Source organism: Apteryx mantelli, chromosome 23 (genome assembly GCF_036417845.1).
Source record: "Apteryx mantelli isolate bAptMan1 chromosome 23, bAptMan1.hap1, whole genome shotgun sequence".
In the NCBI taxonomy this organism is placed as follows: Eukaryota; Metazoa; Chordata; class Aves; order Apterygiformes; family Apterygidae; genus Apteryx; species Apteryx mantelli.
The window spans coordinates 3,752,513-3,770,174 of NC_090000.1; the positions used below are offsets into that span (position 1 = coordinate 3,752,513).

The window sequence follows — 17,662 nt, forward strand, 5'->3', positions numbered from 1 at the left end:
TGCTGGCTTAAATGCTGGGCACTGAAGGTGTGTTTGTGTTTTCAGGGCCCTGACCCCTAGGTGCGGCACAGGCCTTGTGAGGGTGCCTGGCACAGATGTGTGCTGTTCCTCCCCGCCTAGATTTTTTTAGCTCCTACTTGGCTCCTGTATTGAATTTCTATTCAACAGAGTGCATGGTACTAGAGGCAAAGATGACTTGAAATAGCAAGTGAGAGGAAGGAAAAAAGATTGTATCTAGCTGAAGCCTTTTTGAGAAGCCAGAGATGTGATTTGGAGGACCTAGCGCTTCCTGGGAACCGCTGTGGTTGTTGATTCAGCAGTCTGAGGGGAACCACGCTGGCAGTGATGAAGCTTGTTTCTGCAATGGCAGAATAGCGTGGGACTAAGACCAGCCAGGCTCTGAAAGAGGTGTGGTGCTGCGTCTGCATGGAAATCCCCTGCAGCCCTCCGGTTACCTGACCCAGGCTGGGCCCACTTCCTCGCTGCTGGCCTGCGGCAGAGGAGGGGAGGCCGCAGGTCTGCCTTTTGCCCCCTCAAAGACGAGGGACGTGGAGGAATTGCTGGCAGCAGAGTGCTTCTCAGCAAGCCACTTTTCCCTACTGCCCTGCTCCGGCATGGCCTTGGTCCCCACTGAGTTACTGAGATGGTTTCCTAGAAAAAGCTGCTCATTCATAACAAACATCCTTGCTCTTTGATGTGTTGGGGATATCGCTGTTGTGGTGTTTTAAATACCTTGGTTTCATGCTCATAATGAGGAAACTGGCCACAGAGCCTTACTGTAAGTAGATGAGAAAGTAGCAGTAATTATTGTTCTCTCTGCCGTGGGAGGGTAAACTTCAGATGCTAATGGCCTTTAGGGTATTGACTGATTACTCACTTCGGGGTGAAACTGCAAGGGGAAAGGGCCTTCATTGGCTTTGGTCTTAAATGCTCCTGGTTTCATTTGGGGGGAAAAAAAGCATCTTAGATTGTATAAAAAAAAAAAAAAAGATGTTGCAGACTAATTTTTGGAATAAGAGGAGACATGTTTTTTTGGTGTGGGGGAGAGACAGGGCAGATATATTCTTGGAATGGATGAAGGGAGAAGGTGGTGCAGATATCTATGCATCATCCAGCTTGACAGCATGCACACAACAGCAAGTGGGTGGTAAGTTCTGAGGATGGGGTGGCTGCAAACATTTTTGTTTGCCTAGTACATTTGCATGCGGGGAAGGCAAGGTGGAATAGGTTTTGGCAAGCTGTTTATCCACAGCCTTGTGTGGGATGCTAAAGGACTTCTCACACTCTCTACTTCTATTTCTCTGTTCCCTGTTAAAGCTCTGAGCTTTTACAAGCAAGGGCTATCTCCTCTGAGTCCAGATCTTAATGGGCACTAATCCCTTCCTGGTTTTCCAGGGTGCTGCTGTAACACCGAACTTGGGGGAACAAAGTTTTTAGATGAGGAAGAGGGAATGAAGAGTTGCAGCTTGGCCAAATGTTAGTGGTTTTTCCACGGGGATGGCAAAGAGCACATGTAAGACACCCAGGCAAACCCCATGTCAAATTGCAATCCCCTGCTCCCACGCACAGCCCTGCTGGAACTTCACAACAAAGTGCAGAATGTTTTCTTTTAACAGCATGATTTCCCCTAATCTTGTTCTAAAACACAGCTGAGGTCTTTTAATGGAAATTTCCTTCCGGTAAAAAGACTGCAGCACACACCTATAACAGAAACTTCTGGCCCAAGTCATTAGCATTCAGTAAAATTATATGCAATTTGGCAAGTGATCCTGCAATGGGAACATTCAACTATAACGAATGGTTCCTCTCTCCTATAATTCAGAGAAGAGATTGCAAACATGGGCAAGCTCTTCACACACATAAACTGAAAAGGTAGAAGAGGCTGTCTGACACCAGTGAAGAATTGCTTTGGCCACTCAACTCTGTCCCAAAGTGTTTGAGCTGCTTCCTCTTCTCCAGCTGCCCTTAGTAGCTGGTAATTCTTGGCCCACTGCTAACTGGTTCAAAGGTGCTGTGCTGTGAAGCTGACTAGCAGTGTCGGCTGCCTCTTCGGCTGGTCGGCTTTCTGCCTAGTTCAAACCTCATCAAAACAGTAGTACTCTCCTCCTGTGCTCCTTGGTTGTTTTTCTGTTCTCCGCTATCGTTTGCTCTTCGATTCTGCTGCACGCTGCTGTTCTGACCCCCCTCCTGGCCCCTTTCGTATTTCTAGCCAGACAGTGTGTTGCTTGTCTCTGTGCCCATTCGTTTGGGGATTTGGATCAAATCTGCCCTTCCCAGGCCTGATTCCGTCAGTGTTCAGTCCTGCCCTGCTCAGATTGCAATCTGCAGGACTACAGCATCCCTGGCAAGGTGCTGAGTCTTGGAAAGAGCCCCCTGAGACAGTATCCTTTCTGATTTCCCTGGCCCTGGGAGGTACCAGCAGAAAAACAACACCACTTATCCCAAGCTGTCTTTACCAGCTTGGCAACACAGTGAAGGAGAGAGTCCTAAATTGCCTCTTGCACCCTAGGATCCAGGTGTGCGGTGGGCACGGAGCAGCTGCTAAAACCCGCAGCCTCCGAGGGCATGCTCACGCAGAGGGTGTAGCCGGGCTTGCCTTTCTCCTCCAGCATGGACGCCATGGCCACGCTGAGCTCTAGCATTTGGGTCTCGGGTGCAAGTCGATGAACCTGAAGTAACCCTAATGTACCAGGGACGTTAATTCCGGGTTTGGGCCGAGAAGTGAGTATGGCCCTTCAGACGGGAAGTCTTCCAAGGGCTATTTGTGTCCACTGACCTCATGGAACTTTTCTTCCCTTCCAGCCCCTGCTGGGGTCCTCCCGTCTTTTTGCATAATCTCCTCCAAATAAATAGACTGTGTGAGTGGGGCGTTCTCCTTTGCAGCTTTTGTCGTGGGGAACAAGCTTCCAGTGTGTTTCTGCCTTGTGAACCCTTCTCTGTCTGTATCTGCAGTGAACCCTCTCTTCTGCCCTGCTTACACCTCTTAACTTTCTCTCCTCCTTCGCTCTTATTTTTAGCACTGTGCTATTGTCCTGAAAAGCATTTCAAGGAAAAAACTTGTTCGAGAGAGGCTGTGAAAACATAGGGCCAAATCTTACTTAAATGAGGTCCCACTGACTGTAAAAGGGCTACTCAGAGACAAGAGTGATCTTGCCCTCTGGAAGTGTGGTTTAAACAGTTGTTTCTATTTATTTCTGTGCTTCTCCTTGCAAGGATCTTTCTCTGAGGCCCTGATCCTGCTGCCACAATGACCTTTGTGTTTGCAGAGAGACCTTTTGAAATCAAAGGGGCCCTTCATGAGCATCTGTCCATCTGGAAGTGATTGCAGAATTGGGTGGGGTGGAGGGTAGATTTGGAGCCTTTTGACTGTAAACCGCAGATTTTAAAGTGATATAAGTCTACATTCGTGTATTTAAAAAAAAAAAGGGGGGGGCAGAAAATCTGAAGTGGCCCAGCCTATATCCTTGGGGGCAGAAATACACCCCATGTGCATCAGCACAGACCTATGATGGTCTCCTGTACATGGTGAGAGCTTGAGGAATCATGCAGATGTTTGGTTCTCAACAACTGCGTGTTTAGAGAACGGATTCGTGTATTTTGTGCAGATAGGAGAGCTTGGGGCTTGTTAATGCCGACCTCCTTTCTGCTTTCCAGCTGCAGCTTGTAAATAGTTATTTACTCCAAGGGGGGGGAAGAAGGAGCGCAGGAGAGGGTAGCTCCAGAAGAAAAGCTGGCTGCTGCTGGAGAAGAGGTCTCCCTGCAGCCGGTCCCTCATCCTGCCACTCGCCCGAAGGCAGATGAGAGGGGAGCAGAGCGTGTTGGCGGGCGACGCTGCGTAGGGCGGAACTTCGCTTCTGGTCCCTTTACCAAAGCTGCGTGTTTTATGGTGTTTTTTTTTTTTTCCCGTTTTTCCCTCCGCCCCGCTCGGCGCAGCTGGGGGCGGGGAGGCGCGCTGTCTCTTTAAGGCAGGTCCCTGGATTTGGGGAAGGAAGTGACGGGCGGGGGGGAACGAGCGAGCCGGGGCTGAATGAACGGCGGTGGCGGCGAGCGGGCAGCGGAGCCAGGCGAGCGGCGCCGGGCTGCGCGGCGCCCCGGCGGGCCGGGGGCAGCGCGGAGCCGGCGCTGCGCCCAGGCGGGGGGATGCGCGGCCCGCGGCGCCGGCTGCCGGCGCTGCCCGCGCTGCTGTGGCTGGCGCTGGCGCCGCTGCCGGGCCCCGCGGCGCGGGCCGAGCTGCGGGTGCGGGTGCGGCTGCCCGGCGGGCAGGTGGCCGAGGAGAGCCTGCACGCCGACAGCGGCGCCGACTGCATCAGCCTGGAGCTGCGCGAGGCCGACGGCGCCCTCGTCACCCTCACCGCCGACTTCAGACAGGTAGGAGCCGCGGGGGCTGCCCCCCTGCCCGCGCCCGCTGCGCGCCTCTCCGCCCGCATCCCCGCGGCGGGGTGCCGCGCTCGCCCTCGGGGGGTGCCGCGCTCGCCGGGAAGCCCGCGCCCTCCCCGTGGCGCGGCCCGCGCTGTGCCCTGCTGCTCTGGTCGCCCGCTGCCCTTCCCTGCCGAGCTGCAAGGAGGTCGAGGGCTCCAGCGTGGGAGTTTCGGCCCCCCGCGCCTCGCGGGACATCGGCTGGGTTTAGAGGGAGGCTCGCAGCACGACTCTGGAGCCTACCCTTTTGTGGGGCAAAGGGTGGTGGCATGCGCGTGCGAGGTCCCTCTGCACCTGGGACCAGCTTGGAGCTTGAGAGAACCTTGGTGGAGGGTCCAGAAGCCAGAACCATTTCTGAGGAATGGAGGGGGTCTTTTGTGCGTGTGGAGGAAAAGTCAGCCTCGAGCATTGCTGGGGTCTTTGTTTGTGGTCTGCGTGCAGCCCTTCTCGTGCGTACGGCTCCACGCTGCTCGGGCAGGCTGTTGCCGCTGCTGTTACACCTGTAACCTGGGCTGCCTCTGTGCTGAAGCTGGGTGGTAAAGGTCCCGGCGGGATGGGCTGCAAAGCCTGCCCCAAGCCCAGCCGACCCTAGCGGACCCAGCTGTCTTTGCCGAGTTCAGAGGTAGCATAGCTCTGAGCAGAAGGTGCAGCAGCCACTAGGCACGGCGTGGGGTCACAAACGTGGCCAGGGCAGGAGAGTCGCAGTGCACAGGGAAGAGCTCAAGGTCCTGACTCCTGGATGAGGGTGTTTATTCTCTGTCCTAAGGGCATCTGTACTTCTGATGCAAGTGGGATGCAGTTAGCTCCTCGGATGGATTTCTGCTGTCTTTGGGAGCACATGTGCATAGAGTTCCTAGTGCGGGAAGTGTTTGACTGACAGCTGTCTCTGGGACTGGCAACAGCTCTCCTGTAAAGGGGTCCTTTCTTTGTCCCTCTCCCAGGCCCGGTGGGTGAGAAGTGGCCTCTCTGCAGGGACATGATGTTTTCTGAGTTAAGCCTGAGATCCCACACTTCTCAGCAGGAGACAGGAGCTTCTGGGCCAGCATGGTGTTCTTCAGCATGTGCCAAGCCAAGCCGGATGCAGTGAATTTTCTGTTGCGCAGGGAAGAGCTGCTCTCTGCCGTGTGGGTGGCAGGGCAATTGCTATCTTGTTCCAACCCTCTGTTTAGACTGTTTGCTCAGGTGGACTTTGGTTTGCTGCAAGAGGAAGCTCAAACCTGCAGATAGCAGGGTATCATGCCCCAACCTGTTGTGAACCTTGGAGCCTTCCTCCAGGGGTTGTCATGATGCCTCTTCCCCCTTCTGGTACACTCTGTGCCCAGTGTCCTTGCAGCCTCTTGGATGGCTCTTCTCCAGCTAAAGTCCTGGAGGGCGCAGGTTCAAGCCCACCCCTTCCTGAGATGCTAGCAGAAGCTGTATTTTGGAGATTATAGTGTGCTCCATGTACTCCAGCACACACTCAGGGAAACGGTCCAATAATTCCTGTAAAAAGACAAATCCTAAGAAGACAGGAAACACCCGGAAAGTTGGGGGAGAAGGGAGGGCTCTTAAGCCTACAGATTGCTAAATTGAATACCATGGCATGTTCCTGACCACAGGAAATCCAAGCACTTCACAGATCCTCTAGGTAGACCCCTTGGGAGCCTGGGATGTAACTTGGGGACTTCTGTTGTCCTGAGCTGTTGATCCTTCCAACATTTTTCACTTCAGCTCTTCCAGGAGCTTGCCCTCAAATCTTATCTACAAACCCAGCAGAGTGTGATAGCTCTTCTCTTGCTCCTGTCCTCTTATAATTGCACTACTTCTGGAGACAGGCTTCTCTAAATATGTCTCTCACTTCATTCTGTTAAATCCTTAGCTCCATGCATGCCCTCATATTGTGGTGGAAATGCATGGGGAAACAGTCCTTGGAAGGCTTTGCAAGGAGTCATTCTTAGCCTTCTGTTTGCTAACAGTTGGGTTGCTGGCTCTTTGTTTCATGTCTGTACTGGAATATGGCTCAAGAAAAAACAGAGAAACATCAAGGACTGAGGAGATGAATTTGCGGTACTGTGAGTAATGATGTGAGCAGGCAGCTGCCTGGCCAGGGTTCCCCTTCTGACCCGTTCTCCTGGCTGCACACAGGCATTTCCCTGTTCTGCTCTGGTGCTCATCTCTCTAACATTACACAACTTCTTCTCTCCAGAGAAAGGTCTCGAGGTTCTCAGTCTTTGCAAAAGCAGCTGCAGTTGTTGGTCTGGGTTTCCCAAGCTAGATAGTGTGGTCATGCTGTGGCCAGGATGCTGGGTTTTCGCACAAATCACTTTTCCACTTTTCTGGCTTAAACTGCGGGGGTTTAGTCCAAAGGCATTTTTTTCATTTTCTTTGCTGACAAGGGGCTACTGCTAGACCATGGGTTGGAGAGGAAAGGAGATTCAGGTTTAATGAGACCATGGTTCAGTTCTCTCCTCTGGCACTCTGGCACTGATGGAAGTTGAGCAGGACTTGAACAGTGCTTAGGGCTTTGCACAAAGGTGGGATTTTCATTGCTCTTCCACCCCTGCCTTCGCGCCCTCCCCCCCCCCCCCAACCGGAGCTGAACCTGAAGGAGCTTTAGAAGCCCAATTGGTGTACCCTATGCAATCGCCGCTTGCCCTCCACTCGCTGTAGAGACACGTATCAGATCCCTCTCAGCCCCGAAGGCTGTGTGAGGTAGGTGTGCCGGGTCCAGGGAATGCCCCTTCCCAGGGCAAAAGCTGGCATGAGCTGCTTTTTGGAGCAGCGTCTGGGCTGCAATGTGGGGACCGCAATGTAACTAAAATGGAGCAGCCGCACACCACCTCGGGGAACCTGTGCTCTACAACGAAGGGAAGATGAGCAGATCGCTGCAGTAGCCCAGGCTCTGTGGGGCAGGAGGAGGGCATCTGTCACGTCCTTGGAGCACACAAGGTTTTTCCTTGTTCCCTAGTGCAGAGCACTAGTGCTTGGTGGGACCCCAAACTGGGACGTGATGTTTTCTGGGCTGTGCAATAGTGAAGACTGTTTCTTTTGTTGCAGATTGAAAGAATGTGATGACATGTCTGTCCCTGCGTACTATTGTCAGGCATAAAATGTATTGCAGAAAGGGGTGAGGGGGGAGAAGAACCATAAATGTTGTGTCTAATTTGAGTAGCACAGTCTCCTCAGTTGTTAAACAGCGGCCTGAAAACAAAGTGGGTGGTTTTAGTCCAAGGCCAGTACAAAGATATAGTAAAGTTTCTTTTTCCTTTTGATTAATGGAAAAGTTGTGCTGGAAACGCAAGGGAGAAGGTATGGCTACTGGTCTTTTAACGCTTGCATTGCCAGTCCTTTCAGCTTTCCTTGCTAATAAGGCTGAAGTTACTTGATAGTCTGGGTTAGTGTTTTGAGGCCTTATGGCAGGGTCCACCATATTAGGTGCTAAATGACCAGAGAATATAGGAAAGCATCTGCCGAAAGACATTATCTGTGAAATTCTGAAAGCAGCCTTTTCTCCACTGCAGAGATGCCAGAAATAGAAAAGGAGGGTTATTCAGCACCCTCCTTGAGGAACGGAACTTCCTAATCAAGGTGATATGCTGTGATCTGAAGAGGTTCTCCCAAGTCTGCCACTGTGCTTCAGTCTTTGCTCTGAAATACCTGGTGCCAGCTGCTCGTAAGAATAGGATGTCAGGAGGGACCTGGCACCTCCCAGTTCCTCTCTTTTCCTAGGAAAGTGTGTTGAATGCATTCAGGAGCCAGGTGTAGCAGTGAGATGTCCCATGTCCACCAGCCACCCGTTGGACTGGATGGTCCTTAGCCAGATGGATGGTCCATAGCGAGAACCCTTGGAAGCTGTGTTGGATGACTTGCTCCCAACAGTGCTCTTCTGCAAGGTGGGGCCCAACAGCCCACGCTCTGCCACAGTGAGGTTCATGGGTTGGAGTGATCCTTTCTCCCTGTCGTGGGCTAAAGACTATTGGGAGACCTGTGCAAGCAGCCTCCTTGGAAAGCAGATTTTCAGGCAAACAGTTTCAGGGCTGTGCCGTACCACAGCATGCTTCTCAAAGACTTGCTAGCAGTGCTAAAAGGCTCTCTCCTGGAACAGATGACACCAGTTCCCCAGGAGCTACTGTGAGATAATAGGAATCTTTTTAGCTCTCTCCCTAGCAGGGATTGCACAATTTGGGAGAAAGAAGCAAGCATGCTGGGAATGGTGAGTGAAGCGCTCCACAGGTCTCCTCAGCGGCGTTAAACATTAGAAAATTTAATGCTGCATTATTCAGGCATGCATTTCCTAGGGATTTGGTTTTGTTTGGGAGGACAGGAGGGATGGAGTGAATTCATTAAAATATCGTGGTGTTTGTTACCTTGTAGTGGAGTGAGGTAGCTAAAAATGCTGGCTTTTAATTGAACTGATCACTCAAGTGTTGGTAAATGGCAGTTGTACCATATGCAAAGGTAGTGCTGTGGCCTGCTGAGCTGCACGTAGGACTGGAGGGCAGAAGGTCCTTGCCAGCCAGAGCTGCCCTTTGCTCGCTCCATGGCCTTGGGCAATTCGCTTAGGTAGGATCCAGTTTCAAATGTGGCCTCTGCCGGTTACTTTTTGGCATGCCTCAGTTTGCTAGAGGATGGTTTTCCAAATATCTCTGAGCGTTGTGGAGGGCCAGCAGGTTCTCCTGGCTCCTTGCTACGGCTGGGAAACTGAGGCAAGGGAAGGTTAAGAGGCCATGAACCGAAGTGTTTTTGGTCTAGCTATTTCCAGTAGGAGAGACATTAAAAAACATAATCCCCTTCTAGACAGTTTAACTCAGCTGGCTGGACCCCCTGTGTGGATGCAATAATACATGCTCCATGGGGTATGTTGTACAAGCAAAACAACTTCCTGGCCAACTGTAGCTGATCCCCCAGAGGGGATACAGGCGGGCCAGGATGGCAGCGAAGGCTGGTGACCGCGTGAGGAAGTGGGCCCAGGAGTGCCAGAGCAACACTGCCCCTAGCAGCTGCTTCTCTTTGCACGTCCCCCCCCTGCTCTGAGCAGGCATGCGACAGCAAAGATGAAAGTGGGTCCCACAGCAGCATTGCTGTTCTTGGGGAGAGAAACTTGGCAGGAAAGCTGAATGAGCTGGGGTCAGGAAGGCACTGAAATAATTTATTTCCCTGGGAACTGTTTTGCTTCACACAATGTGAAGTCGAGAGGCTGGGCCCAGATCTAGACCACACAGGCTTAGAAGTCTCCACTGGATTAAGCCTAGGAATGGAGGCTGAACTGTTCTTGCACCCCAGAGAGCAGTCCCTGGAGGAGCTGGCTGAGGAGGACGCAAGGATGGAGGAAGCTGAATGACTTTTCTGCTCCTCAGCGGAGGCTAGTTCTTTGGAATTCCCTGTGGTAGGTAAGGGCAGCCTGGGCTGATGGGAGCTCTGGCCACTGAGTTCCTTTCTCCCTTCAGGAAAGAAGAGCTGCTCTGTCCGTGCTCTGAAAGCCAAGGCTGCGGTTACCTCCAATGCCAGGGTTAGAGCGTGGCTGTAGAACTGGCTGTTCCCTATTTCACTAAGCATCGCGTCGTCCAAACCTAAACAACAGCTGTAACTGTACTTGCCACACAAGTGCAGGTCAGGGCCAAGGACTCTCAACACCCCCATGATGAGTTCACCTGGAGAGTCCCTGCATTGCAAAGGCAATGTTCTGTTGGGACTTGTTCCCTGCTGGGAAATTTTGCAGAAACCCAGAATTAAAGGTGCCTTTTGTTGCCTTGGCCAGGTACCCACCTTGTGACTGAATCTTCCTGCTCCTCCTGGTGGGAAAGAGGTGAGGTGGCTAGGGAGGGAAAGACTCTCTGAGTAGGGGAAAGTTGGGTGGCTCTTCCCATGCAAGAAGCATGACAGATTCCTGATGGGACAAGCTTAGGTTCCTGTTCCACCTGTGGTTGCATAGCCAGGTCAAGGGGGGCAGGGAAGGTGGGGAAGGGCTGGGCAAGGCTTGGAGAAAGAAGGGTGAAAAAGGGCTGAGGAAAAGATGAGACTTATTTCTTCTTTGTCAGGAGAGAGCAGTCACTGCAGGGTTCTTGTCTCTGGGAAAAATGGGCCCGTGTGTGGCACAGTTAGAGGCTAGCTGATATCCGCAGTAAGGGTTGCTGGAGCAGGGCTTTGCTTGGAGCCAGGTGAAAGTGAAATTTCTCTCTTCAGAACAATATGTGCCGTAGGAGGTAGTTCCTTGAACAAAACAGCTTAATTAAAGCTTTTCACTGGCTCAGTGACTGCACGAATGCTGGCAAACCCAGAACCTTCCTGTCGTTCCCCGAGCACCTCCCTCCATATCAACAAATGTCCTGGTGATCCCTGACTCCAGGGTGGGCACGCAAGGGTGCATGACACCTAGAGTTCAGGCAGCACCAGAGCCCTCTGCACACCAGGCAGAGCTGCTTCCTTTTGCTGCCGTGGAGTGAGACCTGAATCTCGGTGTAGCTGCAGCCTGGTGGCCCCCTGTGCAGGGATGCAGGCTAACGTGCTGGGTCAGTGCAGCACTGCAGGCTAATGGGTTGTACAGCAAGGTGATGGGGGTGGGCAACAGGCGCTTAGGTTCACTCTGCAGGTGTGGTGACACTCGTGCTTTTAAGACATGTTGCATGGGCACCATCTCCTTTGCCCAGAATTGCTGGCTTTGTGGAGCCCCCCAAAATGATGGCAGCAAGGGACTGGCCTTGGCCAACAAGTTCACTGCAACCTGAGCGGCGCATGCCTGGCAGTCATGTTTCCAGGGAGCTGTTTGAGCAGAGCTGCCAGGAAAGGGACGTGTGCCAGAAGCACTGGGGCAGCGGGAGAAGGAGGAGAAATGAAGCTTCATCGTGGGTCCCGAGCCCAGCATCTCTTTGGGTTTGCAGGCTTTGAGGACGGCAGCTCGGGCAGTTGCTCTCGCAGGCAGCGACGTCAGCAGGGCTGGTGGAGCGGTCGACTTTAGATAAAGACCTGGCTTTGTTTAATGTACCAGTGGAGGCAGCCAGGCGTGGAGGCTTTCTGGTTCAGCTCGGGGGCCTGTGGCAGGGAGGTGGGAGAGGAGGACTGCCTGGGTGTTTGTCCGACTGCAAGACCTCCGCCAGGATGGGCGGAGGAAAGACCTAAGGGAGATCAGCCACTAGCAAAGGCAGACCTGGGGGTGGAGGGAGGGGTGGGTTGTGCAGTGGGACTCTGCTCTGCACACTGCTTCCCCTACAGCCTCTGTGACTCACTGCTGATCTTTACTACCAGATTCCCCTCTGCTTGCTCTTTCTCCATCCATACCTCCCCTGCTGCAAGATCACCCTTCCCCATCTTCCTCTCCCTCCATCCCCTTCCAGTGAGCTCTTTGAGTGAAGATGTTTGCAGGCATCTTTACCAGAGGTTGCATGGACTCAGCCTATAAATCAGCAAGCACGCGGAGGTGGGTGGATAAATATTTAGATTAGCTGAGCAGCAGCACTGGGTCACTCGCTGGTGAGATGGGAGCAAGGTAATACAGTAAGGTGCTTCGAGGGAAATACAACAGCAGCTGGTGACCCTGTGCCCTCCCTGCATTTGCTCCTGAGGACTGTCTTGTTTCAATGGCCCCAAGAGCTGTTTTGCTCCATTGGTGCATTGTAAAGACACCAGATTTGGTCCTTCCTCTCGTATGCGGTTGGAACTCAGAAACATTTACAGCATTTCTGTCTGCATTCAGCACTGAAAAGAGCCCCTGAATGGAGGAGCCCTTTGTACACAGTGGAAGTGGCACCCTCAGACCTGAGCCCACTTGGAAGGAGCATCTCCCTCCCCGGACTCTGCAGTGCCGCCTGAGGCAGCCGGGCTCTGAGCGCTGGAGCCAGAGTGAAGGACCTGCGCTTGTGTGGGATTGCTCGGGAGCTTCGAACTGCTCATTAGGGGCAGGGAGAAAGCTGTGAATCTCCCATATGCACTAGCTGTGAAAAGGAACCAGAGCTGGGAATTTGAAGTTTAATTTTGGATTGATAGATCAGAAGGATTGATCAGTTGCTCAGCATGTACTCGTTTTACAAAAATTGCCTTCAACCTGGGAAGTACTGCACTGTTTTTAATCTCCTGCATGTAGCTGAGTTTTTTTCAGTCCTAATGCAAAACATGGCTGTCCACATTTGCTTTTCTTTTTGCTGGACTGAACTCTGATTGTGTAAAGCAAACTAAAATTAAATCCACAGTTGAAGGATATGCCAGAGTTGGCCACTGGTTTTGATCTACTCCCCCTTGGGCCTTGCTTGCTGGGGGAGCTCAAAGCCGAATTGCTCAACTAGAAGGCAGTGGGACTAAATGTAGATGTGAATGTGGATTGTTCCAGTGGTGCCCATGTCTGGGTGGGAATTCTCCTTGTTAGAGCTGTCAAAAAATAATAAGCCAGTAGTAATTTCACTAGCATTTTTGGTAACTATGACTTCCAAGCTGGATTTGGAGATGTGCTAGAACCCATGTCAGAAGCTATATATATAAGATGCCAAAATTATTGACCAGGACAGAAAAGGAGATCAGCTGCAGCTGATCATAATGGGTTCCTTCTGGCTTTAACAATTTATGACTTTCATTTCTGTTCCACATGCTGTTGGGTCCAGAAATGAGCAATTTGTTTGCCAGAATACCAGTTACTTGGAAGCAAGTGAGGGAAGGCAGCAGAGGAAAGTTGGGACTGCTGGCCCTAAGTAATGCATGGAGATAATGGCTATGTGACATTTGTTTAACAAAAATAGGTACCGGTTTTGACTGTGCGCAATCCCAGCTTGTTAATAGCTCACTGGTGAGATGAGGACTTTTGCTGTAATAAAGACTTGTGATATTTTTAGTTGACGGCGGATGGAAGCTGTGACCAGCTGCCCTCACAGGGCTTCAATTACAACTCAAAGATAGCAACCTGGAGGAAAAAGGGGGCCTCATGTAGTATGTAATGTGGATTCAGATATGGTTTCAGCGGTTTTGGTCCCTCTAGCTATTCCTAGGAGGAACAGTCATCCAGTCCCAGCGGTCCTGGCACTGTGATAGAGTAGGATTTTTGGACTGCGTTGTGTTTTCCTTTCACCCGTTCTGTCCTCGTCCGCTTGCCTGTGCTTATGCTTTCTCCAGCCCTCTCCCCTTTGCCTTCTGGTCACATATTGGCCCTAGCAGGATGAGCCACATTACAGTAACAGGAAGAGCAATAACCCTGATAATAACTCTATCTCTGTGAGATGGGGGGGAATGATGCTTTGGCTGCTGCATCAACATGTTTTATTTCTTTAGGCGGTTGAAAGTGAAACACTAAAAGACAGTTTCCCCTAGGGAGGTGGATTTGGGCTTTAAATTTCTCCTTCCCTTGCAGGCCACTGCAGCCTGGCTAAGTGAAATCCTGGGTGTTGCACTCAGCCCTGCTCGACTAGGGGGTCCATGGCTTTTCTCCTGGAGGGGCGTGTGGCCCCAACAGGATGTTTGCTGACTGAAGGGAAAAGGAGCAGCCTTTGAGTAAAGTCTAGACTCGTGGCAGCCTTCCCTGCATTGATAGGAGAACATCTCTTGGAAGAGGACAAGAGTCCTCAGACTCGCATCTCTCCTTGTAAAGGACAGATGACCGCCAGTTGTTCTTTGTGGGAGCCGGGGACATGGAATGTGTCCTGGCAGCTCTCTGTCCCTGACACAGTGGGACTGTGAAAACTTTTACTCCTTTACAGACAGCAGTAATTACGCTGCAGGGTTGTGTGGGATTGAACCTGGGACTACACCCCTTGTTCAAGTAGCAGAAGTATGAGACCTTTAACTTTGTTCTTTTAGATGGAGCTGTTCTCAGTGACCCTGAAGTCTGTTCCCCCCACTGATGCCAAAGGTCTGGGACTTTCACTCAGTGATTTTTATTTCTTTTTCAGGAGGTGAAGATATTTCGTGCCTTAATCTTAGGGGAGCTGGAGAGGGGCCAGAGCCAATTCCAAGCGCTCTGCTTCATCACGCGGCTTCACCGCAACGAGATCATCCCCAGCGAGTCTATGGCAAAGCTGCGGCAGGTAAGAGGCAGCCCTGCAGCAGGATTCGGTGCAAGCTCCATCTTCCAGTCCATCCATGGTTTCCTGGAGCTAATGCTGTCCTGCCTGTATACCCTTCCCAGGCAGCTGCTCAATTGCTCAGCTGTTCACTGGACCAGCTTTTGATCACCTCTACTGTTTAAGGGATTCATTATTAAGCTAATTTCATTAATAATATTGATCATGATCCACTAATAAACTAGGTGGAGGCATGATTTAGTTCAGCCTAGACTGTGTTAAAGAGGAAGTGGATGGCTGGAGCAATCACCATAAAAACTCCTGCTGCAGATTATTTAATGAAGCAAATACTAATTTGGCACCATGCATCAGGACAAAGCGCTGATGAATGATCACAGGCAAATCAGTTATCAGTTGAGCAACACCAAGAAGTTGTGTAAGTGCCTTCTGTCCAAATAGGATGCAGGTGCATTTGCCCAGTAATTTGCACACCTTCTTACATTGGCATGAAATCATGATACTCTCTATGGGATAATTTGTTGGAACCAGGATTCCGATTTTTGTGTTTTTTGTCCTCTCTAGAAAAATCCCAGGACAGTGCGGCAGGCTGAGGAGGTGCGGGGCCTGGAACATCTCAGCATGGATGTAGCTGTCAACTTCAGCAAAGGTGCCCAGCTGAGCTCTCACATCCACAATGTCTGTGCAGAGGCCAAAGAAGCAATTTACACCCGAGAGGAAGATGTCAAATTTTGGCTGGAGAAAGGTAAAAGTTTCCTTTGGTTTGATGGGAACTGCTCCTGTCATCAGGCTGGCAGAGTGCTGGGATCTCTCCTGCCAGACTACTGGCGATCAGCACAGATCCCTTCAGCCTCTTGTTCACTACCTGCAGTACAGTGGTGAATAATGCGCATGTGCTGATTGCTTGCACATCACACTGTGCTGGAGTCTAGTCTTTAACATATCTGGTGTCTTCCATATTGCTCTCCTAGTGAACCCAATTAGGCAGGTACTTCCAAGGCCACTCTTCGCCTGGCTTACCACCCCCAAAGGAAGACATTCTTTACCTTCTCTCTGTATCTTTTGCCTCATTTTTCCCACAGGCCCTGTCTTCTCCAATGGTTCCTATTCAGAATTAAGTCTGTTCACACAAACCCTGCAACCGAGCGCTCTCCAGCCTCATTCTCTGTGACAGTCCCGGAGACTGTAGCGAGAGCAGCACTTGCCTCGGTGGCTCTTTCCCTTGACCTTGTCTTTCAGCAGCAGCGTCCTGAGCAATGTCTCTGTGCTTCTTCCCACAGGGGTGGACGGCTCCATGTTTGAGGTCCTGCCCCAGACGTCAGACCTCCCTGACCTGCAGCGTTGCAAGCTGTGTGCGGACCGCTGGAAACCCTGCATTTGCAGCTACTCGCTGAACATCGAGTGGTACCCATGCATGCTGAAGTACTGCAAGACTCGGGATGCTGGGGGCAAGGTTTCTTCTTACAAGTGTGGCATCCGCAGCTGCCAGAAGGGCTACACCTTCGATTACTATGTGCCGCAGAAGCAGCTATGTCTGTGGGACGAGGAGACCTAGCAGCGCCAGGCCAGGCCTTTTCAAGGGGCAGCTCATCTGCCTCCTGCCCCCCTTTTATGATGCTAAGGGCATCCTGGAGTCGACTGCTCCAAAGAAGGAACACGGTCCACAGAGGTGCCTTGTACGAGGAGAGCTTTGCGTGTGCCTTTCCTTCTGGCCCCCTGCAACCCTCTCCCCACCTAACACTGCCTCATACTGTGATAAGTGGCCTCAGCTCACTGCATGTTAATGCTCTCCTGCCAGCTGCCAGGAGATGTTGCCTCCTGGAAGAAGAGACGTATATTTCTGGGGTGAAGGACTGGGAGGGGGTGTGTTTTGCCTGCTCTAGATTTAGCAGATGTGAAGGGGGGCAGCTCTGATAACAGGCATCAGCCTTGAGCATCCTTATGGGTGGTCAGGGCAGGGAGAGAAGTGGTCCTGACAACCTGAGTTGTCAAACATCCCTACCACTGAAGAAGCCCCTTCACTGATTTCGCCACCTCCTGGTGACATAGCAGCATTTCCCAATGGGAAAATAGCTAATTTATGGGACCACATACTCAGACAACAAAGGTACGAAGCCTACCCAAAGCAAGAACCTGCCCGTAGCTTTTCCTAGTGTCTGGCTGTTGTATCCTTCCTGTGGCTAGAAGATAGAATAGGGGGATATATCCCAGCAATTCCTTATATGCCTAAAGGGCTGATAATTAGGGCTCTACTTAAAACCCTATGTAGACTAGTTAAGGCCCAACTTTTTGTGTTGGTCCTGTGACTCTCCTGCTAAGAAAGAAATGTCCAGAAATTGGTGACTGCCATCATAACATTGTGGTTGCGAGGGGGGGGAGGATGATCCCAGGTGGGGTTTGCACCATTATTTTGACGAAGACAACACTGATCTGCCTGGCTTAGAGCAGAGGATCAAGGGCCAGGGCTCCTCGGGTCTACGTCCTACTCTGCCAACTACTCACACAATAAGCTCCTAGATGTTGTACTGCTTTGCTGTGCCTTGGTTTCCCCTATATGTAAAACGGGGATGACACTGAAGCTGACCTTGGCTCTGTTATACACCTGGAGGGCACCGGACAAAGAGCACTGCTGGATTACTGCCTAATTCCTGTGTCCTCTTTCACTCGAGTTAGAACAGCCAGGGAGGTGAGGAAGAGGCTGTTGGGGTCATTTTGAACCCTGGTACCTCGTGGTGAAAAGCCTTCACTGTGTGCCTTTTTGCCTAAAATCCAGGAATTTTTGACAAAAAAAACTTACATTTGGTCACAATTATTTTTGTATTGATGTCCTAATGGGGGGGAGGGGGGGAGAAGGGAAAGGTATTTTAATATTGTGACATGAAGTAAAACACACTTGAATAATTTTTTTCTAAAGCAAATTATTTATCATTTGTAAGGTAAATAAACTGATTTTTTTAAAGCATCCTTTGCCTAAAAGACTCTTTGGATTGCACTGAGACAATGACAGTTGTTCGGGCTCCTGATTAAGAGCTGTTTTCTTAGGGGTAGATCTCCAGCTTGTACCCAGGACATCAGAGACCCATGTATGGGGGAGGCGAGGGGAGGGAAGCATCCTGCTGTTCGGGGTGACCCCAGCTCTCATCTGCGTGTTGCTGCGTCTCAAGCATACCTGGCCCCTCAGTAGGGAGCCAGCTTGGGCTCATCTCAAGCAACTGCGCAAGCTCTGAGCCCTAGCCCCAGTGAGGTAAGAGGCGGGCAATGGCTGCAGAAAG

At 51.4% G+C, this 17,662-nt stretch overlaps 1 protein-coding gene across 1 annotated transcript; it reads left to right on the forward strand.

Annotated features, from left to right (window-relative positions):
* The first annotated feature begins 4,140 nt into the window (after positions 1 to 4,140).
* On the forward strand, positions 4,141 to 17,255 carry OAF (out at first homolog). Its single transcript, XM_067310153.1, has 4 exons — positions 4,141 to 4,368; positions 14,262 to 14,396; positions 14,955 to 15,135; positions 15,671 to 17,255. The coding sequence occupies exons 1-4, from the start codon at positions 4,141 to 4,143 to the stop codon at positions 15,943 to 15,945; spliced, it is 819 nt and encodes a 272-aa protein (XP_067166254.1). The 3' UTR covers positions 15,946 to 17,255.
* The last annotated feature ends 407 nt before the right edge of the window (positions 17,256 to 17,662 follow it).